The sequence below is a fragment of the Cryphonectria parasitica genome (assembly GCF_011745365.1).
Source record: "Cryphonectria parasitica EP155 unplaced genomic scaffold M406scaffold_6, whole genome shotgun sequence".
Taxonomy (NCBI): Eukaryota; Fungi; Ascomycota; class Sordariomycetes; order Diaporthales; family Cryphonectriaceae; genus Cryphonectria; species Cryphonectria parasitica.
The window spans coordinates 425,622-447,670 of record NW_024468914.1 but is presented as its reverse complement, the minus strand read 5'-3'; the positions used below and the strand labels follow the sequence as shown (position 1 = coordinate 447,670).

At 51.5% G+C, this 22,049-nt stretch overlaps 6 protein-coding genes across 6 annotated transcripts; 4 read left to right on the top strand and 2 right to left on the bottom strand.

Annotated features, from left to right (window-relative positions):
* Positions 1 to 1,340: 1,340 nt before the first annotated feature.
* On the top strand, positions 1,341 to 1,553 carry M406DRAFT_234708 (HAT dimerization; the record flags this gene model as incomplete). The annotated part of the gene is made up of 1 exon (XM_040915994.1): positions 1,341 to 1,553. A coding segment is annotated over one exon (213 nt), but the record flags the coding sequence as incomplete, so codon positions are not given.
* A 366-nt stretch (positions 1,554 to 1,919) lies between these two features.
* Positions 1,920 to 2,884, top strand: M406DRAFT_18307 (uncharacterized protein; the record flags this gene model as incomplete). The annotated part of the gene is made up of 2 exons (XM_040915425.1): positions 1,920 to 2,456; positions 2,663 to 2,884. Coding segments are annotated over 2 exons (759 nt in total), but the record flags the coding sequence as incomplete, so codon positions are not given.
* Positions 2,885 to 7,980: 5,096 nt separating this feature from the next.
* Positions 7,981 to 8,617, top strand: M406DRAFT_356933 (uncharacterized protein). Its single transcript, XM_040923558.1, has one exon. The coding sequence runs from the start codon at positions 8,300 to 8,302 to the stop codon at positions 8,585 to 8,587; it is 288 nt and encodes a 95-aa protein (XP_040774080.1). The 5' UTR covers positions 7,981 to 8,299; the 3' UTR covers positions 8,588 to 8,617.
* Positions 8,618 to 9,748: 1,131 nt separating this feature from the next.
* Positions 9,749 to 11,685, top strand: M406DRAFT_347004 (uncharacterized protein; the record flags this gene model as incomplete). The annotated part of the gene is made up of 3 exons (XM_040922244.1): positions 9,749 to 9,855; positions 10,000 to 11,503; positions 11,561 to 11,685. The coding sequence occupies 3 exons, from the start codon at positions 9,749 to 9,751 to the stop codon at positions 11,654 to 11,656; spliced, it is 1,707 nt and encodes a 568-aa protein (XP_040774079.1). The 3' UTR covers positions 11,657 to 11,685.
* A 6,335-nt stretch (positions 11,686 to 18,020) lies between these two features.
* On the bottom strand, positions 18,021 to 18,762 carry M406DRAFT_323008 (uncharacterized protein). The gene is made up of 2 exons (XM_040919724.1): positions 18,742 to 18,762; positions 18,021 to 18,677 (listed from the first exon to the last, which is right to left on the bottom strand). Exon 2 carries the CDS (start codon positions 18,578 to 18,580, stop codon positions 18,068 to 18,070), a length of 513 nt encoding a protein of 170 aa, XP_040774078.1. The 5' UTR covers positions 18,581 to 18,677; positions 18,742 to 18,762; the 3' UTR covers positions 18,021 to 18,067.
* Positions 18,763 to 19,923: 1,161 nt separating this feature from the next.
* On the bottom strand, positions 19,924 to 21,703 carry M406DRAFT_94138 (family 47 glycoside hydrolase; the record flags this gene model as incomplete). The annotated part of the gene is made up of 2 exons (XM_040926268.1): positions 20,122 to 21,703; positions 19,924 to 20,043 (listed from the first exon to the last, which is right to left on the bottom strand). Exons 1-2 carry the CDS (start codon positions 21,697 to 21,699, stop codon positions 19,924 to 19,926), a joined length of 1,698 nt encoding a protein of 565 aa, XP_040774077.1. The 5' UTR covers positions 21,700 to 21,703.
* Positions 21,704 to 22,049: the final 346 nt, after the last annotated feature.

The following is a 22,049-nucleotide window of genomic DNA, read 5'->3' as shown; positions in this document are numbered from 1 at the left end:
TTCCTGGCTTATTGCTAATATTTAAGCAGGAACTCGAGCAACAGAGGAATCAGTGGGATCAGTGGCAGCGAGAAGGACCTATACGCCGCGCTCATCTTATTGTAGTCTTCCTCAAGGCAAGTGTACAGCGGGTCCAGGACTTCGAGAAGATTGTTCAGAACTCTTTGTTTTCTCCAGAGGACCAAGATCTCGAGGACACTACAGCCTTTTTGGCAGAGGCCCTTCCTCAGCCAACAGCACAAGACCTCACGATGCCACCACCACCGCTTCCTACAGACCCTACAGATGAGCAAACTGGCGATATATCTACCTTGCGGCCAGTGGTAGCTCAGGAGACGCGATGGAACTCAACAGAGGCTGAGATATCGCGGCTGCTGAGGCTGAAAAGACCTATTGATTTCTGGGTTAAAGAGCAAGTTCGAAGCGGTGCTAAAATACAACCTTTGAGTGAGCAGGACTGGCGAGTGCTTGAGGCAACTCGAGATCTTTTGCAGCCATTCCTATGGCATACAAAACACCACGAGGGGAACGCTGTAGCTGTTCATGATGTCCTCAGTTCTTTGTGGGATCTCGAGAAGCATTTGCGGTCCTTTCAGGAGAGATTTGGAGGCAGAAAAACGTATGCTGAAGAAGAAATCCTTGAGGAGATTATTGTCTCGCCAAATGCAGAGAAACCAGCCCTCCAGCGGCCCTCATCGCGATATCAGGCCCCTTCAAGACCTTCCTCTCGGCCCTCGCCTCGACCCTCCCCTCGACCCTCCTCTCGACTTTACTCTCGGCCCTCCTCTCAGCGTTCCTCTCGGCCCTCCCCTCGACCCTCCCCTCGATCCTCCCCTCGCCGTCGAGCTTCACAGTCTTCAGATATATTTCCCAGCACTCCAGTACGGGAATGGCCAGATGTTGGTTCTCAACAAGAGGCTGAGATATACCCCGAGGAATGTGGGCTTGAAGGTGCTGAGTTTCTGAGAGAATCAGTAGCCCACGCGTTGGCAATTCTCAAGCGATATAAGAGCAAGCTTCGCGAATGCCCTATATATTTTGCTGCTGCTGTTTTGCATCCGAAATATCGCCTGGTTGGTATTCGTATAGCAGCGCCAGCTATTGCTGACGATGTTGAACAAGAGTTTAAGGCTTTTTACGAGAAATATTGGGCATATAAAGATCCAGCCTTATCATCAGCATCAACACCCAGCTTGCAGGAAGATCAAGAACATAACAAGCCAAAGAAGCAGTGGAGGACCGCCTTCAGGGCACAACCAAGGCCAAAGCATCAACGGCCACAGTCAGAGCTGGAGAAATATCTCCAGCTAGAAGAGGACGACGAGGACGACGATGGTTTTGAGCCCCTCGTCTGGTGGGCAGCGCGTAAGGCCGAGTTTCCAGCCCTCTCACAGATGGCCTTCGACGTCCTATCTATCCCCGCGATGTCGTCCGAATGCGAGAGAGTCTTCAGCCAAGGGAAGCTTACGATGTCCTCGCAGAGGAGGAGAATGAAGAGCAGCACTCTCGAGCTCCTTTTGTGCCTCAAGGACTGGCTGAAAAATGGAACGCTGGCAGGACCAGCAGCAGAGATGAGGAGGAAAGGCATTGCCTAGCAGCTTTTTGCCAAAAAAAGGCATTCGAGGGGGTCAGAAATGTTTCTTTCAGCACTTGAGCGAGGGACCTCGCGCGGATCAGAGCGTAACAAGGAAAACTATCATCATATGCCTCTGTACCGGTTGAACCACGTGCGTAGCTCATTTGTTACTCTCACCACCTTTCGTTTCGTATATCTATCGTACATTCCTAATCCGGTATAGTGACCAAGTCACCAAGCGAATCAAGCGGCCAGGTACTAGAAGACAAGCAAGCGGCCAAAATAGTTAGCAAGTCAAGTGGAGGGCTACCGCTTGCCTTGACTTGACTTGTGTGGAACGCTGGTGGCCATCGTGACAGGCGGCAGCAGTGGTATCGGTCTGGCTCTCACCAACCACCTCATCGCCAAGAAATGGCACGTCTTCATCGTCGACCTCCAGCAGCCTGTCCTCCCCGTCCTGCCAGACCTCACCACGTTTCTCAGTGCCGACGTCTCAGACTGGGACCAGCTCGCTGCTGCCTTCGAGAAGGCTCACGCCCGCTTCTCGCGCCTGGACTTTTGCGCCCTGAACGCCGGCATCGACGACAGAGACGACATCTTCCGCTCCATCTCGTCTGGAGACCTCCCGCCGCGCCGGCCCAACATGCGCACCTTTGAGGTCAACCTGTTTGGACCGTACTACGGCCTCAAGCTCGCGGCGCACTACATGAGCCGCAACCCGGAGCCGGTGGCCCAGGGCGGCAAGGTCGTCGTCACGGCATCAGTATCTGGTTTTCGGGCACATCCTCTTCTGCCGCAGTATAGCTCTACAAAATATGGCGTCCTGGGCCTAGTGCGGGCTCTTGCGCCAGCTGCCAAGGAGGTCAACATTCGGATCAATGTGAGTTGATCAGCGGTCGGCCGCCCATAGCCCTTCCACTCCGCATCGTGAGAGGTTGGCCCAGGGACTTTTCTGGAATGCGTTATGGAAGTATGAGGCGTCTAGACCACCAGAGTCATGACCCTCTCTTTCTGTGCTCTGTTGTTGCTCTTGGCGAAGGGTTGTGGGCACGCATGATCATTACTGACTGCGAACTGTTGTCAAAGTGCCTCTGCCCCGCCGTGACAGCAACGGGACTGCCGCCCCCAGGCTTGATGGAGAAGCTCCCTGAGTCAATAATAACGCCCATGAGTACCTTACTGAGGGGATTTGATGAGCTCGCTGAGTTCGACCGCTTAGCTACCGAGGGCAGGGCGAAATGGGTGAGCCAGGGACAGAGCGGTGCTTCTGTAGAGGGCAACCTGGAGGAGCTGTATTACAGGGAGGAACCGAAATTTGAGGTCTCTGCTGGTACACACGACACAAATGTTGTGCAGGTCTGGAATGACGCTTATGTGGAAAGGAATAAGAGGTTTGCAGAGGGGGAGTGAATAGAATGACAGCATTGAAGAAGAGGTGGTATTGGATTTGTTGTGCTTTGAGTACCCGTGGGCACTAGCCACCCCTGGCCCACTACCTCCGTTCCTCCCGTAGTGGGTGCCAAAATAGGTTGCCGGCCAAAAAGGTGTCCATTTTCAACGTATTTTTTCCTCACCAACACACCCTCCCTTTCCTCAGCAACTATCGCGATGGCTTCCAGCCCTGGCCCTGAGGACCCTCCAGGCCCTTTTCAGACGTGCATAGAGGCTGCCGCTAGGTTTCTAGCCATTCAGGCTCGAGAAGACAAGGCTCACGAGGCTTTCCTGACCAACCTCGAGGCGTGGCGAGTGCGTCGAGGGCGCCGTCGTCAAGGGAGGCGCCCTCGAGAAGACCCCAGGCCTATCAAGCCCTCAAGGACCTCTCTTCGCTCTTTTGCTGATTGTACGCCATATAGCAGAACCGGCCTTACGAAGCATATCCGCGAGATACAGCGAAACAGCTTGCCTGCCCTTACATCGAAGCCTCCAGGCCGCCCAAACTACCTCGAGCCCTGGGAAGATGAAGCCCTCGTCAGATATGTAATGCAGCTTGATTCAAGCAACTTTCCATTGCTTAGGCTAATGCTCATCGATGCTGCTAATTCTATGTGAGCAACGCATCAAAAAGAGCCAATTAGTTCTCACTTCATACAGCGATAGCTGAATAGGCATCCTGAGATTGATCCAAACCATATGAAGTTCGTCGAAGCAGGTTGTCAAGGCTTCGAGCTTGCAACAGCTAATTTGAAAAGCTTTTTCAATAAATACAAAGCTGCTATAGCCTCGTATAGGCTAATACCCTCAGCTATCTGGAACGCTGATGAGTGTGGCAACTGTATTGGCGTTCTATCTGGTTGCATTCAATGCATCGTCGTTGCTACACAACGGAAGATGAAGAGGGAGGTCTACAACTTCAACAATAGAGAGTCGATGACTCTTATCGGCTGTAGCAGCGCTGCTGGCGATGCTATTCCTGCATACTGTATCTTCAAGCAGTAGCTGCATTCAAGCTGGGCATTAGATGGTTTTGATGAAGATATATGCTTTGCTAAGTCTGATACAAGCTTTTCAAATGCTTGTATCATGCTCAACTGGGTTCAGCACTTCAACAAGCACTCCTATACTCATTACGCAAACCTGAAAAGGCTTGGATATACGCTTAAAGAGTAGTTTGGCATCAACAGTACTATGAAGTTCAACTAGCGCCAGAAGGAAGATCCTGAAACAATAGCTTTAAGCTAACGTACTCAACATCATCGGATATATCGCTGTCTTATCCTTGATAGCTTTTCAGAGCATTACAGCATTGAAATCCTGGATTACTGCTTTCGCTTCAACATCATCATGATCTTCCTACCTTCTCACTCCACGCATCTGTTGCAGCCAATGAATGTAGGCGTTTTTTAGTAGCTGAAAGCAAGGCATCGTCAAATCCTCTTGGAAAACGTTCATCATAGCAATCTCAGCTTTACAAGAAACGATTTTGTACTACAAGCCTTACAAGTATGTCTCTTGTTCTGTTTTCTCTTTCACTACTGACCTTGCTTAGCTAATAGTTAACTACGCATTTACAGAAATACATATAATGAGCAGCTTCGAGAAAACAGGCCTCTAGCCTATCGATTATCACCTCGTCCTTTCAGATCTAACTAATAAGCAAAAGAAGACGAAGCGCTCTAAGCATCCTGACCTCCTTCCTTCCCTCTCAGCTGAGACCGATGCACAAGGCCTACGCACTGCTGCTAGGCCCCTGAACCACTACGCCGAGCTGTTGTTCTCAGGCACTCGCAGAGGCTTAAGCATATTGAGCTCGATAGCTACAGAATCAGTCCCCCTCAAAGGCAGGCTAGAAAACGATGGAAGAGAGTACCAGAGCAGGCTGAGAGAATACTAGGGCAAGCTTACAAAAACTCAGGTCAGGCCAGACGGCGAGGTAGGGGATAGCCTCACTGTTCGCGATGTACAGCATCGGAATATCCAGGTCGAAGAGAAAGGTCGTCAAGCTGAAATACAGAGAATTGCTCGTATTAGGAAGCGTAAAGAAGCCAAGGCGAGGAAGGACGAGATACAGAGAAAAGCGACAATGCGAAAAGAGCAACAAACAGCGTGGAAGGAAGCTCATGAGAGATATCAAGGCCAGCTAATCCTCTTCAGGGACTGGCTGACGATCCATTGCCCTGAGGCTCAGCTGGCAACTCAAGAGGAATGTTGAACGCCACCACAGCAACTATTGCCTACGGATATGCAACAGCTTGACGATATCGAGGTCCTTGACGATGTCGAGGTTCTTGACGAGGTTGAGATCGATGATGAGGACTTTATACCCGTTTCAAGCGATGCAGAGATATCTGGTCTAGGGCAAGGCCTCGAGCACCCTCTTCAAGATATAGATATGGCCTCGTTGCAAGCTACGAGGGACCTTCATATGGCGTTGCACGATGCTGAGGCCTGGTACAGTGATGAGGATATAAGTTCCTCACCACCTATTCCTCGAGGTCTGTGAATAGAAATACTAAGTTTTTGTTGTCTTGCGACATCGTGGTGTTGCAATATTTCAATTCAACTATCAGTCATGGCTTAAGCACCGGATTTTGGTGGCAGCCCCATAGTAAAAAAATTCCTCCAAAATGGACACCTTTTTGGCCGGCAACCTATTTTGGCACCCACTACGGGAGGAACGGAGGTAGTGGGCCAGGGTGGCTAGTGCCCACGGGTAGAAAGTTGAGATATGATATTGGAGATGTATTGCTTTTTCCAAAGTGTCAGCACTAATTACTTGAAAGTTAGTACTGCAGCATGCCCCCCTTTTCCCCTCTTCTTCCCCCTGCTAGGAATAAGTACGGTGCAGGACAAAAGAAAAGAGGTACCACTTAAGCTTTCAATCTAGAGCTTCGTTGATGCACGATCAAGTTTCATCAACACTGCAGCTCCCCATAGCGATAGAAAATTTTTCCATCGAGCCAGAGTTGCTTTTGCACCCTTGTTCGAACTGCTGCCTTTTAACCAGAATCGTTGACAGAGGGCTTTGTAAGACGCGTCTTCCTGTCTTCTCCCCTCTCCTCGACGCGTGATCCATTGTTAGCCTTCGCCTTCAAAACACACAGAAAGTTGTATGGCATACTTCTCACTGCGCCAGCAGAACACTTCGCCCCTGCCAACAGCTTTGCTTTCTGTCCTTTTTCCCATATACCCCAACTTTCACTTCCCACCTGCTCCTTGTTCCACTGATTTCTAAGTTCAGGCACGCGCCTTAGTCAGGCAGCGAGTTAACATTCCTGTTCTCTTCAGCTTGAAGAGTGTCGCCAACATCGTCATGGCTAGTCATGATCAAGATAGCATTCATGTTGATGCCTACACCACAGCCATTTCTGAGCTTTCCAAGCACCAGCAAGCAATCCAACAAACTATCCAGAATGCCACTGACGCATTTGCTTCTGTCGATCCGCTCCTCCTAGGAGCACAGGTCAATTGTGATAACACCAAGCGTAAGAGGGAAGAGATGGACGAAGAGCTCCAGCAGAAGCGCCGAGAGATCGATGCGTGCGAGCAGAAGCTGGTTGAGCTTCGTGAGGCTGAGAAGACTGCCATAACCAATTACGATAAGCTGCATGCTGCGACGAAGGAATTCAAAACCGCACTCACCCGTAACGCGGCGATTCTCACCACGAAGACGATTGCTCGAAATTCCGTAAACCGAGGCTTGCCGATTTCCCCCCCGGCTCTAGCTGAGAGGATGAGTGAACATGACAGACAGAATCGCCCGTCGTATCGGGAGCAATGGGAGAACCTTTTTCTCAGCAACTATGGCAGCCTCTTCTTCGAGACCAACCTCGAGATATACACAAAGCTTCTCGTGATAGCCGCTTGGAAAGCGCATGGCTTGCTCAGCATCCTCAACAACCCTGCGTACCTGCTTGACCGCCTTGGTGTCATGGCAGCCCATTCCGTGTCCGAGGAGACGAGTAGTGATCCCATGATAACTGTGCTGGAAAACGTCACGAATACCGGGGCGCGTTGCCGCATCATACATCCACTGATCGAAGCGTACGGTCCCGAAGTAATCTTGGTTCTCCCACTCAGTGAGGCGCTCTCAACCGGCGGTGGTCTTGATGGCATGTGGACCTTGATGGAAGTTTTGGTCAGGATCCTCCTCGACCGAAGCTGCCAGAATTCACAGCTCACTGGCTTCCTCAAAGCGCTGGTCAAGCTCATCCAGCCTTTCACCGAGAATAGAGGCGGCAGTCAACGGTTCAAGTCCGAGATGGACATACAAGATTTTACGCGGGCCCTCGACACCATCCGAGCAGCGTGTGGACTGCCGAGACCAATCGATGCAGAGCTTACTGTCAGAATGGCCCACACCAGTTCTGACTCCCTGGCTGTCCAGATTGCCGGGTCCGTGAGCGGTTGGAATGTACATGAGGAGTCGGCTGTCGAGTTGAAAGGTCCCACCGGCGAGCACCTCAGGGTTGTCAATCCCTCCGTGGTCTGGGAGCGTCTCCTGGGCTGTAACACACTCTCGGGATGGGGCCCATTGATGTACGGGGAGAAACATGATAATGACGCCGAGACTCTTGATATGGAGATCGAGACTATCCGTATCGCCGTGCACCTCCTTGGCCCAGCTCGACCAACGCGACGAGTCGCCATCCTATGCGACGAAAAGATACCCGTCATTGCCCAGCCAGGCACAATCGTCGGCATTGGATGCTACAACACCTGGAACTGGTTCACTACTTGTCTCCAGGTCACCGAGGTTGAGGGCGGAGAGCCCAAATTTGGTCGAATCGTGGTCTACAACCCATACGGCGAGCTGAATACCCAGTACGGCAAGAAGTCCTTCAATCAGGCTATCGCCCAGATCAAGACGGCGTACCCTGGCTCGGTTACCGATGATACGGTCCTAGAAAACAAGTTTGTGCAGCTGCTTCCGCACTACAAGAGCTCTGGCATCCACGCCGTGTGCCATGCGCTTTCTCTGCTCCACCTCGGCCACCCTTTTGTAGCAGAGCTCAACATGGCCAAGATCTATGATGTCCGTCATCTCATTATGCGCCGAACTTCCCGCGCCTGTCTTCAGGCATACCACTCACGGATCGATCGCAATACCAGCAGAACCAAAAACAAAGTTCCGAGTAGCCAGGATGGTGGCGATGGCGGCGAAGGTGGAAGCGGTGTCAGCGACGGACCGGTATAATTCTCTCTCCCAACCAGGACAGCCATACTGATGATACTGGGTAGCCTGGTCCGGTATAGTGCTTGCGTCCGAAGAAGTTCGTGTCGTGAATGGATTTGGAATTGATCACACACCACCCACACAGGACACGAAGCGGAGACAGCTTACTTCTGAAAAGGGGCACAGACGTGAAAGAGCCTCAATGTCTCGGAAACAGTTGGAAATGGGCCTATGATGCAGACTATGAGCAGCATGGGAGTACACAGGCGGCAAGTTCTGCAAATGCTGACATTCATTTCTGCCTTGTTTTCTTTTCTTTTTTTCCCTCTCGCACGATGACGAGGACGAACTCAGCGTGCTGTCCTTCCCACGAGAAATGGATGGGGAGGATTCCATAAGTCCATCTTATCAAGTGTTTGGATTTCCGCAAGTAGCTGCGTGCACCTGTATGACAGACATGATATTACGTACGTGATCAGCGTGGTAATTTCAATGCAAGCACTGCGACCTCCTGACACAAGCATCATTGGCTAGCATACTTGTTTCTGCTGGCCTGTCATGCAACTTCATGGAGGGTACTAGGACCTCCAGACGGGCACAGTGTCCCACATTCACGCGTCGTGCAGCAGGCACAATCTCGTCGGGCTGAGCGACGAGTTCAGACAGCATGTTTGCGAGTGTGCATGAACGTAGCGCCGGTGCTGGCCTGCGCCAACAGGAAGGCCGCTTAACGGCTTGGTGGACGGCAACAGCCCGGACGGGATGAACACGTTCTTCAAAATTCCTCATGCTAGCGATGATGAACGTCCAGCTGGTCGGACAGGTTGATTCCTGGCTGGAAAATGAGTATCAGCGGATCTTGAGGCACCAGACTGTGCAGCCGAATGTTTACACAGCGTGAGGAATCAACTCGGAGCGGGAATCTTGAGCGGCACTTGAGAGCCAGCGGTGGGCTACGTTAAAAGATAGAGAGAGGGGGGGGGGGGATGCAGAGTTTCCTCAAGTCCTGGTACCGAATTGCAGAGAGCGGAGATTGCATGCCAGCCACAAGTTAAGTGAAAAGTTTCTCTGCATTGACCTTGGGTGTTGTTTGCGATGAAGGCGTCTGTGAGTTGTCGGTGGCTGTTCGGTGCATTGACCGCCAAGTGTTCTGGGGTCCGGAAAAGTCGGCTTCTTTTAACAAGATGAAGATCAGTTTCTACAGATGCCATTGCTTTTATGTAAACAGCCCACACCTTCCTATTTCTGCCTTTTAGTGAGCAGGAAATATGCGCCACATCGCCTCGCATCAACCCCACACAATGCAACGTTAAGGTTGATGGCCGGGTGCCTGGCTCCTTTCCAGATGTTGCGTCACAATCAACGGATAAGGGGGGAGGATTTGGAGCACGGCCGCGATAAATTAATACCACCACTATTACCACCAATCGTCGTCATCCCCAATTTATTAGGGAGAGGGAAGGGTCTCGTCACCTCATTTCGACTTGCTGCGCAGACGCGTGGAAAATATCGTCCAGAGTTGAGACGCGACACTCAGTCGCCTTGAGCCATCGCCAGTCATGCCTTACCACCCAGCATCATGGCTCTCGGCCGTCATCCCGGGTATCATGCTGCTCTGGGGGTCCGTCGAGGCGCAAGATACTTGGTGCGGCAAAGTCTACAATGGGTGAGCATTCTTTTTTTTTTTTTTTTTTTTTTTTTTTTAACTCTTTGCCTGCTTCAAATGCGAGACTTTTCCATTCATTCAAGTCATGTGGGAAAGAAGGGAATTTGTTTTCCGAATTGACTGACTGAATTTCTGGAAATGCAGATCGGCGCAAATCATCCCGGGCGGCTGGATGGTTGAGCCTGAAGCCTCGAGCAGCCCGTTGCTGGATGTCCAGGTCACGCCTCGACACAGCATCTACGTCGGGAGCGAGACCAGCGCAGAGCTCATCGTGGACGCGGCACTCTCTTACTACCACGGCGCTCCTTATCTAGGGTCGTCGACGTCATCAGGGGCAAGCAATTCATCTTCTCCCGACACGCTCAGCTTCACGCTCACGGTGGGAGGGATCGACATCGGATCTGCCAGTGTCGGCGTCAACACGACCGACAACCTGGTGCAGTTCAACGTGAGCCAGCTGACACCAACGACAACGCCCTACCCGGTCGTGCTGACGGGCAGCACGTCGACGGGCAACTACTCGGCCTCCTCGGAGCTCCTCTACCTGCCCGACAAGACCAACGGCAGCGTGGTCAAGATCGACAGGCTCTACAGCTCGATCCTGTACCGCAGCAACAACACAGGCAACGTGTTCAAACCGTACTTCCCCTACGGCTACTATGGCGACTACGGCGGCTGGTTCGACATCCCAGGCGAGCCTACAACCTACAGAGACCTAGGCTTCAACGCGCTCAACCCGGTCACAGACTTTACCGACTCGGACATGACGTACACCATCGACGAGATGGACGGCATCGACCTCCTGTGGCAGTACGACATGCGCAACTCGTACCAGAACCTCACCTCGGTGGCGGGCCAGGTGCCGCTCGTCAAGGACCACCCATCGCTGCTCAGCTACTACACGGCCGACGAGCCCGACGGCTGGGGGTACACCTTCAACTCGACCACGGACGCCTACGACCTCCTCGCCGCCCTGGACCCGTACCACCCGACCGCGCTCGTGCTCAACTGCCAGAACTACTACTTTGCGCAGTACTCGGCCGGCGCCGACATCATCATGGAGGACGCCTACCCGGTCGGCATCAACTGGACCTTCTCGCCGGCCTGGGACACCCCCGTCAACCGCACCTACGGCGACTGCGGCTGCGACAACTGCGTCGGCGACTTCAACCTGCTCAACGTGCCCCAGCGCGTCGAGGACTTCCGCGCCTACGCCTCCTGGATCGGCGGCGGCGGCGCCGTCCTGCGCAAGCCCATCTGGGCCGTGCCCCAGGCCTTCTCCGGCGAGAACTACTGGAGCCGCGACCCCACCGCCCACGAGACCTGGGCCATGGACCTGCTCGCCTTCAACCACGGCGCCAAGGGCAGGCTGGCCTGGATCTACCCGCCCTCGGCCGTCCTGGGCAACGCCACCAGCCTGCTGGCGCGTGTGGTCACGGTCTCGCCTGTGGTGGACTTCCTCACGGGCGCGAACCCAGTGCTGGTGAGCGACGGGCGCCGCGCTGGTGGCAATAGTAGTAGCAGTAGTAGTAGTAGTAGTAGTAGTAGTAGTAGTAGTAGTAGTAGTCTGGATGTGGCGTACTGGGCGGTCCAGGGGGATGGTGTGCTTGTGGGTGTGGTGAACCCGGCCAACACGACGACGGCGGCGGTGGATCTGGCGATTCAGATGCCGGGCGGGCTGAATGTGTCGAGGATTGCGTCGCAGCCCTGGGGCAATGTGAGCTGGACCTTTGACGGGAGTAACTTGGTGGCCAGTAGTGGGATTGAGCCGCATGGGACGAGTTATGTGATACTGCAGTAGACTATTGTAATGTTGGTAGTTTCGAGAGTATATATTGCCGAGTACCTCTATGTGTGTGTGTGTGTGTGTGTGTGTGTGTGTGTTTTCATAATGACCAGGACATGATATGAGCTGCGAACACTCTCATGTTGCTGCTTTGGTGTTATGACCCATCCAACATGCAGGTCACAGGATAAGCCCCACCAACAAAGGGACCAGGTATCACGACCCAACGTCGGATACCAAGCAGGATTACGTAACTCGGGTTAGGGTTACTAGCGCGACTATGTTGACTATGGACATAGTCAACATATTTAGGAAACGACTATGAGGAATCGGAACATAGTCAGGATAGTCAGAACTGAAGAGCTGGATATATAAGGACACATTCATTACCATTAGGTAGATTCAGTACATAGCTCTTCAGTTGTCAATCTAAGTATCAGATTACTCTCTTACTCTGATAGCCCCAAAGGCAGTGAACACTTGCACAGTTACTCAGTTGTGTTCCGTATTCAAGGCCTGTACTTGGCACCGCTCTTGTTAGCATAAACCCCTTGTGTACTTTGGAATCTTCGGATTGCTGCAGTGCTCATTACATTTTGACAACTCTTGTTCAAGAACGGTTCAGTGTTACCCCTTGAGCAATACGGAACACAATGGCTCCTCAGGGAACCCCTTCGTCCTCGCGCGCCCCTACTCAGGAAGAACTGGTCAACCAGGTGTACCAGCTCACCCAGCGTATCCAGGACCTGCGCGACCAACAGCAGGCCCAGAGCGCCACCATTGCCAACCAGCAGGCCCAGCTAGCCCAACAAGCTCAGCAGGTGCAGTCCACCTCTACGATTACCAGTAATGCTGGGAAGGCATACAAGATGGACAAACCCGCCATGTATGATGGCAATCAAAAGATACTGCATGGGTTTCTCACCCACTGCAGGGCGTACTTTTTGCATCATGCAATCCAGTTCACCGAGGAACCCGAGAAAACTATCCTTGCAGGAACTCGTCTCGAAAAGGATGCTCTTATCTGGTACGAACCTTCTCTACGCAACCACTTGGAGCATCAGGACAACCCCGACGCGCGTACCCAGGGTACCAAGGACATGTTCGATTCCTTTGCAGGTTTCGAGAAGGCTCTCAAGGAAACCTTTGGCGATCCCAACGAGGAACGCACCACGGCTCAGCAACTCATGGATCTCAAACAGACCAAGTCGGCTTCTGCCTACACGGTCAGGTTCAAGCAACTCTCAGCAAGACTCCCGTGGGAAGATAAGAATCTCATGGAACACTACTACAAGGGACTCAAGGACGACGTTAAGGACGAAATCTCCAAACAGGATTGGCCAGAGGACTTCGCAACGTTCTCCAACCAAGCAATCTGCATCGACAACTGTCTGTACGAACGACGGGTGGAGAAATCCAAGAAAGGAGGAAGCCAGACTTGGAGGTTTCCGGCCAACACGGGCAAGAAACTCCAATGCAAAAATGGCGGACGATATAGCAGTATAGCCCAGAGTGGCACTACGCATGCCGGTCCCATGGAGCTCGATGCTGCCAACAGGCAGTACAACAAGAGGAACAGTATCACTTGCTACAACTGCAACAAACAGGGACACATGGCACGCAACTGCCATCAACCCCGGAAGAACAAATAGCAACCAGTCCAGGAAGAACGCCAAGTGAACGTCGCTCAGCAACAGGAATCCAATCAACTGAGCAAAAACATCCCCTCGGAGCAAGTGTCGGACTCTGTTGATCACGGAAGTCTCAGCTGGACATTCTGCTATGACAACAACTGCTTAACACACCTCTTGAGTAAGGAAGGCTCAGAATGGTTCCCCCAGAAACCTAGGCGCCACAGGCAGATAGCGATAGAAGAGCGAGGATATACGCCCAGCACAACTACGAGCAACAACGACTCGAACCGCTCCAACATCACTGAACAAAGCATCCAGGCGTTGGAGGAGGGACTTAGCAACGACACCCTTCATCATTCCTCGTTACCTATGCCAGATACCATAACCAGGGATATAGATAAGGGATAGTACCCTCTTGGCTATTGGTACAAATACCTAGACGACACCGAAAATACCTCTCAGACAACAGAAGAATCAAGCCAGGGCGAACGACTTAGCGATCCACCAGGGTCTTCCGTGGATGGCGAACCCGACAGCCTTACGGAAGTTCGGAAAGGAAAGTTTCCCTTCAGCATTGGATGGAACAAGGAAACTACATGGGTTAAACATCTCGTCTATGGGATAGGGCTAGAGAAGCTCTTTACCTGCATCCCCTTGCAAGGCATTGAGGCACGACAAGACGAGGACCCTCGGATCAGCCCACTTCACGACCTATACCACGAACTGGCATGGATCTCCTGTGCCTATCATAGCTGCAGAATGCATTTCTCGGAGAAAGTGCAACACGAATGGTTCCCCGTTAGGGAAGCAGGATAAATCCTTCAGGCTGTTAAGAAGCAAGAACTTCGCTTCAGGGAAGTTCTCAACAGGCAGCACAACAACGCATATATCGGGCTACCAGACAACTGCCCCAGGCAATGCGTGAACAAGAAAATAGAGTGGTAGCAATGCAGAACAACGCTCTGCACGGTCCACATCAACAACAAGGTTCGCAACTAGCATTAATAGAAAAAAGACTAGGAGCAACGATGATACGGGCAAAAGCAAGCCAAAAAGCTCGCTCAAGAAGCAGCGAAGCAAGCTCAGAGGAAGGACAAGCAGCTCTCAACAACCCCAAAAGGCCAGGATCGCCTGTAAGAGGACTGCAGACGATCAGACCGGAACGGTTCCTATGTGAAGCCTTTAAAGCAGACTACGCTCACATCAAGCTCGACATATATATTCAAGGACACAAGTACAGCGCACTATTGGATAGTGGCGCTCAGGGAAACTTCATATCCCCATATATCGTCAATCAGGCACAACTACAATGGAAATGGAAGAAGCAGCCATACACCCTCAGCACCGTGGAAGGACAACCCGTTGCATACAACCAAGGAGTAATCGATAAGGAGACTGATCATCTACCTGTCTTGATCCAAGGACACGTGACCAGGATTTCCTTTGACATCACGGATACGGCACAGCATGAGTTGATTATGGGACTTTCATGGCTCAAAGAGCACAATCCTCGAATCGATTGGACTACTGGCCAGATCTCATGGGAGCAAGCTGTACCCGGAGAGATAGTTGCAATCAACGGCGCAGGATGGAAGTTAGTTATTGAAGAACACTCAGGAAAAGAGGCTTCAAACGACTTCATATATACCTCCAAACCAGCAGGGCTGGCAGTTTAAGGAGAAGGACCTAGTGACAGGCGAACCCAAACAGTGCCAGGGCGCCAACAGGTTAGCAAAACAACGGAAGCGAGACCCTCAGCAAGTCGGTCCGCTCCGGAGCGACAAGGAAAAGCTTCAGAATGTGGATTGTGGGTCCACACAAAAATCCCGAAACCAGGCCCTCGAGCGGTCGGTCCGGCCCGGAGCGAACGCTCAAGGCCTCCAAAAACGCCATCAAAAGCGCCACCAAAAACAACGAACGAAAAGAAGCACGCTCAACGGTACCTACTGTTCCTCCAGGTAGCAGAAACAGCACATGGACCAGAACCAACACTCGCAAGCATACCACGAGAATACTACAAATTCAAGAAATTATTCCAGGAAGAATTGGATACAGGATTGCCAAAACACGGCCTATACAATCACGAGATCCCGCTAGAAGAAGGAAAACAGCCCAAGTTCTTCCCCATCTACGGACTAGACAAGGCACGACTAGAGGCGCTCAAGGAGTACCTCGACGAGAACCTTAAAAAGGGATACATACGATCATCGCGATCACCAGCAGGATACCCCATCCTGTTTGTACCCAAGAAAAACGGCAAGCTTAGGCTATGTGTTGATTACAGGCAACTTAACGATATTACGATCAAGAACCGATATCCGTTGCTACTCATCAAGGAACTACGGGATAGATTGCAAGGAGCATAGTGGTTTACAGCTCTGGATCTGAAAGGAGCCTACAATCTGATCAGAATAAAGGAAGGAGAAGAATGGAAGACTGCTTTCAGAATACGCTACGGACACTACGAATATTTGGTTATGCTCTTCGGCTTAACGAACGCCCCAGCTTCGTTCCAAGAAATGATCAATCACGTTCTACGCAAGCATCTGAATCAATTCGTCATCGCATATCTCGACGACATTCTTATTTATTCTCGAACACTGAAGGAATACAAGGAACACGTGGAAACAGTGTTACGAATGCTCCAAGATGCGAAACTTCTTGTGGAACCTGCAAAGAGTCACTTTCACGTACAAAAAGTCGACTACCTCGGATTCACAATCGAACCAGGATGCATTAAGCCACAGAAAGATAAGGTAGAAGCTGTTAGGAATTGGCCAATTCCCAGGAATGTTAGGGATGTTAGGTCTTTCCTCGGATATATCAACTTCTACAGGCAGTTCATCAAGAACTACAGCTGGATCGCACATCCTCTTACGAATCTTACCAAGAAGGAGCAGCCTTTCGAATGAACCTCCAAGGCACAGGAAGCCTTCGATGAGATCATCAGGCGCATCACCTCAGAGCCAATTCTGTATGAAGCAGATCCCTACAAACCTTTTGAAGTTGAGACTGATGCATCAGGATATGCACTCGGGGAACAACTTGGTCAGCGAGATGACCAAGAGCGTCTAAGGATTGTGAGCAACTTTTCGAAAAAGTTGAACAGCCCAGAAGTCAACTACGGAATCCCCGATCAGGAGCTCATGGCAATAGTGAAGGCCTTCGAGGAATGGCAACACTATCTCATCGGTGCACAGCACCCGATCATAGTTCACTCGGATTACAAAAACCTGACTACATTCATAACGACCAAAGTTTTGAACAAGCGATAAGTTAGATGGGCAGAATTCCTTTTACAGTTCGACTTTAGGATTGCGCACTGCAAAGGCTCAGAAAATGGACGAGCAGATGCTCTTAGCAGGAGATTAGACCATCGAAACGTAGATTTCTCGAACATATAGAGCATCTTTGCCCAAGACGAATCAGGGAATCTCGTTAATGCATATAGAGAGCTGAACGCTATCTTCAGGATTGGATCCTCGGAAAAGGATTCAGAATCAATGACTCCAGACGAACAAGACAACTACATCAAGGATGTACACAGTGCACCAGCACACGGATACCAGGGAGTTAAGGCAACCTACGAATGCATCAAAAGACACTGGAATCCACTAGGCCTTAGGAAAAGGATTGAAGACATCCTATGACAATGCAACAGCTGCAAGAAGAACAAGGCAGAGAGATACAAGCCTTATGGACTACTGCACCCCTTACTAGTACCTATGACTATTTGGCAATCCATCAGTCTAGACTTCATTACCAAGCTATCTCTCTCACGAGAACCCTTAACTAAAGTACAATACGATAGCATTCTAGTAGTGGTTTGCAGACTGAGCAAGTATGCTTACTTTCTCCCCTACAAGGAAAGCAGTACAGCAGAAGAACTCGCATATGCGTTCCTCAGAACGATTATCGCTAACCATAGCATGCCAGAAGAAGTAATCTCCGACAGAGACAGAAAGTTCAACTCAAAGTTTTGGACTTCGCTCATGAAACAGCTCGGAATACACTACAGGATGTCCACAACATTTCACCCGCAAACAGATGGACAGACGGAAAGAATGAATCAGATTATCGAACAGTATCTTCGATACTATATCAATCAGGAACAGGACAATTGAGTTAACCTGTTGCCCCTTGCACAGTTCGCTTATAATAGCGCAGATACGAGCACGACGAAGAAGTCATCATTCTTCATATTCTACGGATATAACCCAACAGCTTACTACGAGGCACTGCTAGGAGCAGATGCAGAAGCTGCAGAGAAAAGGGTTAAGAGGATTAAGAAAGTTCAGGAGGAACTCCAGTTAGAATTACGATTCATTCAGGAACGAATGATGCGATACGCAAACTCCAAAAGAATTGAGAGACCAATCCTACAGGAGGGAGATAAAGTCTACCTACTTCGGAAAAACATCAAAATAACTAGACCTAGCAACAAACTCGATCACAAGAAATTAGGACCATTCAAAATCTTGCAACAGATTTCCCCAGTCAACTACGAGTTAGCATTACCTCATAGGATGAGAATACACCCAGTTTTCCACATCTCACTGCTGGAACCAGCAGCACAGGAAGCACCAGTGGACAACACAGCAGAAGTAGAAAACAATAAACTAGAGTATAAGGTGGAGAAGATCCTCAAGCACAGAGGCACAGACAGCACGAGGGAATACCTCATCAAATGGAAAGGTTACCCAGCAAGCGAGAATTCGTGGGAACCACAGAAAAACGTCAAGAATGCTCAGGAAAAAGTAGCTGAGTATTGAAAAAGGAAAGAAACCAGCACCTAGGACGATCGCTCCGCCCCGGACCGAGACCCAGGGACCTCAGAGATCTCACTCTCCAGGAAACCCGACCAATCCACCACTGAATTCCCCACGTCCACGGAATTCCAATCGAAACTCTCAAAAGAAGGATCCCCAACCACAACAGCAGATTCCTCAGCCACTACAGCCTGCACTTCAGCAGCAACACGCACCCTCTCAGCCTCAGCCTCCTCAGCCTCCACACGATCCAATTCCTCCACGCGAGTAATACCACGACGCAGGGCACGTTTCATCTTCTCGGACCACATCCGCTTCTGTTGACGCAAACGGAGAAGCTCGGTCTCCCTCTTCTCAATCTCATCCTCCAACTTTCGATGTTGGGTAGCGATATTGCGAAGCTCCTCAGGGGAGAGATCCATAACATCGCACTTGGAGCGACCCAGGCGAACACATTCGATGCAACGGGAAGAGTCTCCGGGAGACACCTTGCAGGATCCGAGGCCACGCCCCTTGCAATAGGAACAGATGGGCATCTCGACGAAATTCTCCAAAAGGCGGGAAACTAAGAGATCTCGATCGTGGGTACTTTTTGGGACGGAAGAAGGTTTGCGGGCGCGAGATTTGTTGACTCTGCCCGATATGATGGATTAGGAAGGCACGACACACGGCAGGGAGAACAGCCGAGAAAACTTACGAAAGATCGTTAGGGATAACGATTCATAGGAGGGAGATGATGTTATGATCCATCCAACATGCAGGTCACAGGATAAGCCCCACCAACAAAGGGACCAGGTATCACGACCCAACGTCGGATACCAAGCAGGATTACGTAACTCGGATTAGGATTACTAGCGCGACTATGTTGACTATGGACATAGTCAACATATTTAGGAAACGACTATGAGGAATCGGAACATAGTCAGGATAGTCAGAACTGAAGAGCTGGATATATAAGGACACGTTCATTATCATTAGGTAGATTCAGTACATAGCTCTTCAGTTGTCAATCTAAGTATCAGATTACTCTCTTACTCTGATAGCCCCAAAGGCAGTGAACACTTGCACAGTTACTCAGTTGTGTTCCGTATTCAAGGCCTGTACTTGGCACCGCTCTTGTTAGCATAAACCCCTTGTGTACTTTGGAATCTTCGGATTGCTGCAGTGCTCATTACATTTGGTCAGGACATGCTGACCTTCTATGTTTTCATTATAGATTCAGCTCCACGAACAAGTTGCCTGTTTTAAGAAGGAGGACAAATTTAATACACACACATACACACCCACTCACCCTTTACCCACACCCCTCTCTCCATCCTCAGCCCTGCTCTCAAAATTTGTACCTCAGACAATCCAACCAAAACACGTCTAGGGTAAGTTGGCTTATTCATCACTAAAGGATCCACTTACCATAGTTCATTTCCCTCCTGATTTGTCTTGAGCCATTGATTCTGAAATCGAGGTCTAAGGTAAGTTGGTCTGCTGACTCACAATGACCCGCTTCTACGAGAAGGAAAGGGGAGAAGAAAAAACGGTACGACAGTGACCACTATTCTCCCACAGGCTGTAACTATACTCGACTGATACGAGGGGCCGATAGACTATTTCGAAAGGATTACTCACAGGCCTTAAACACAGTCAGAGGCAAGATTGGCCTTGTCGTTCATTCTGGAAAAAACTATGATTACTTGACAAACCTGAAATGCTGCACGTGTCCCAACCTGCCCATGCAGTGCGATCCCTTATCAACAAGTACAGCTGCAAAATTCTTCATCTCAAACAAGCCTTCAGTATATACAGACCACCAAAGCCAATGCGAAACTCCCAAACACCACCCAGGGCATCCATGATCCATCCATAATTCTTGACAACTACGCCCTCACTGCGGTAGCCGGAATGGATGTGCCTCCGTGTTGAGAACATACTCGTCCAGAGAGATCAGGTCCGGAGGGGACAGGGCCAGGTAGAAGTACTTGAGGGTCTCTGCCAGCCAGAAGCTCTGTTTGTTCACGTTCAGTCAGCATACACTGCCAGTCTGCATCCCAAGAGTCAAAGTGTGAGAGAGAGTCAGACGCACCTCCATATAATCCTCCTTCTTCAGCGGCCTCTCCGAGCTCGTAACGTCCATCACAGCCGCATTAGCAAACTCTGTCTCGGTCCCGTTCCCCACCGCGGCAAACATCTCCCACGCAATCTCCTGGTACTCTGACAGGCCTGTGATCCGCCACAGATAAAACACGCTCTCGATCGCCTCGGGCCGCAGGATGTACCGCGGGTCCTTACACGTGGTGAACCCGGCGGGCAGGCTCTCCTTCCAATTTCCCCTTCTCTTCTTATCCACCTCGAATGCCGCCTCATCCCACGGGCAGGGCTTCCCTTTTTCTTTGCTGTCGCACTTGACCAAGTTGAACCTTTCGCACATCATCCCCGTGGCCGTGACGCGGTATGCCCAGGCGCAGCCCCGGGTGAGCCTCGCGCCCGTGTCGAGGTAGTCGTCCCGGCCAAACAGCCGCCCGCCCAGTGCGTACGTGGCGCCCAGGAAACACGACAGGTGCTCACTCTCCGGGTCGAGACGGAGCTCGTGGCTGGACGCCGTGTCGACAACGGCCAGGTTACCTGAGAAGAGGATACTGTCCCGACTCTCGTCGTTATCTGGCAGCATGGGCCGGTAGAACATGTTTTCATCGGCAGCGTCCATCCAGGCAAGGGACATCTTGTGATACCGCTCCTCCTTGCCGCCCAGCAGCGAGTACATTTTGGTAATGTATTCGTACAGCGAGTCGGCGCCGCTGCCGAGTGTAAAGGACGTGCCGTCGACAACGTTCATGGTCTGCATCGACACCGTGGTGGGCCACAGTCCGGGCACGGCCGTCTTCATCTGCCCTGCCTCAAACACCGACACCAGCCGTGAAATAGCACTGTAGTATTTCAAGTCGCCGGTGATCTGCGACAGCCTCGTAAACTCCATCAACAGCGTGCCTGGGCCGGCAATGGCCACACGCCTCTCGATAGGCAGGCCCTCGCCCGACTTGCTCTTGTCGATGTTGAAAAAGTCAACAGGCATGCCGTTCTCCGTGTTGAAGCCGGCATACAACATGTCACCGAGCTCCACGGCCTTCTGCAGCAGGACGCTCCGCCTGCTCAGCTCATAGGCGCCCAGCAGTCCGCCAAGGTAGCGGATGTTGGTCTCGAACATGTTGACGCGGGGCTGGGACGAGCTGCCAAAGTCAATGTCCTTGGCCACGGCGTCCACGGCCTCGTCGAACTCGTCGCGCAGGCCCATGATCCACAGCGTATCGAGCGAGTCCACGAGCGTCGCTGCCCAGCCCGAGAACTGGTCTCTCCCCGCGCCCGACACGGGCAGCAGGGCGTCGCGCATCCACGCGTGCTGTCGGTAGCTCGCCCAGTTCTTCTGGAACAGCCTCCTCACCTCGGCGCGCCTGGCCTCACGGATCGAGGCTGCGGCGGCCGTCTCGGGCGGGAACGGCACCGCCTGCACGCGGGGGAGGCTGCTTCTGCCGCCCGCGCTGGTCTTGCCACCGTTATTCTTGGTGGGCAGCGGGATGTCTGGGCCTGGTGGGTAGGCGAACTTCACCTTGCTCCAGTCGAAGGTGGACTTGACGTTCCAGACCTTGTTCTTGGCGTGGGCGTTCATATACTGCTCGAGACGGACGGACTCGGGCCGGCGCGAATGCAGTGTGGCCCAGGAGGACGAGGTCAGCATGTAATAGAGGATGCCGACGACCGCGAGGGTGAGAAGGAGATCTCTTCGGCGCCATCGGGTCCTGCCTGTAAGCCCGGGTATCGAAGGTTTCCTCATCGTGGGCTGTCAAGAGGAGAAAGCGAGAGTGACTGGCGACCAAAAGACAGACTACATCACGACGTCACACATGCAACGTTGGTGGTGGACGAGGAAGGGTCGATGAAGCATTCGTGTCTCAAGGAAGGCTCGACTAGGCACAAAAGGAAAAGGAAGGAAGGAAAGAAAGAAAGAAGGAACGCATG

Bases quoted from the DNA above. Each gene is read 5' to 3' on its own strand.
- M406DRAFT_356933 (XM_040923558.1), top strand. From the start codon at position 8,300: ATGGATTTGGAATTGATCACACACCACCCACACAGGACACGAAGCGGA.
- M406DRAFT_323008 (XM_040919724.1), bottom strand. From the start codon at position 18,580: ATGCCCATCTGTTCCTATTGCAAGGGGCGTGGCCTCGGATCCTGCAAG.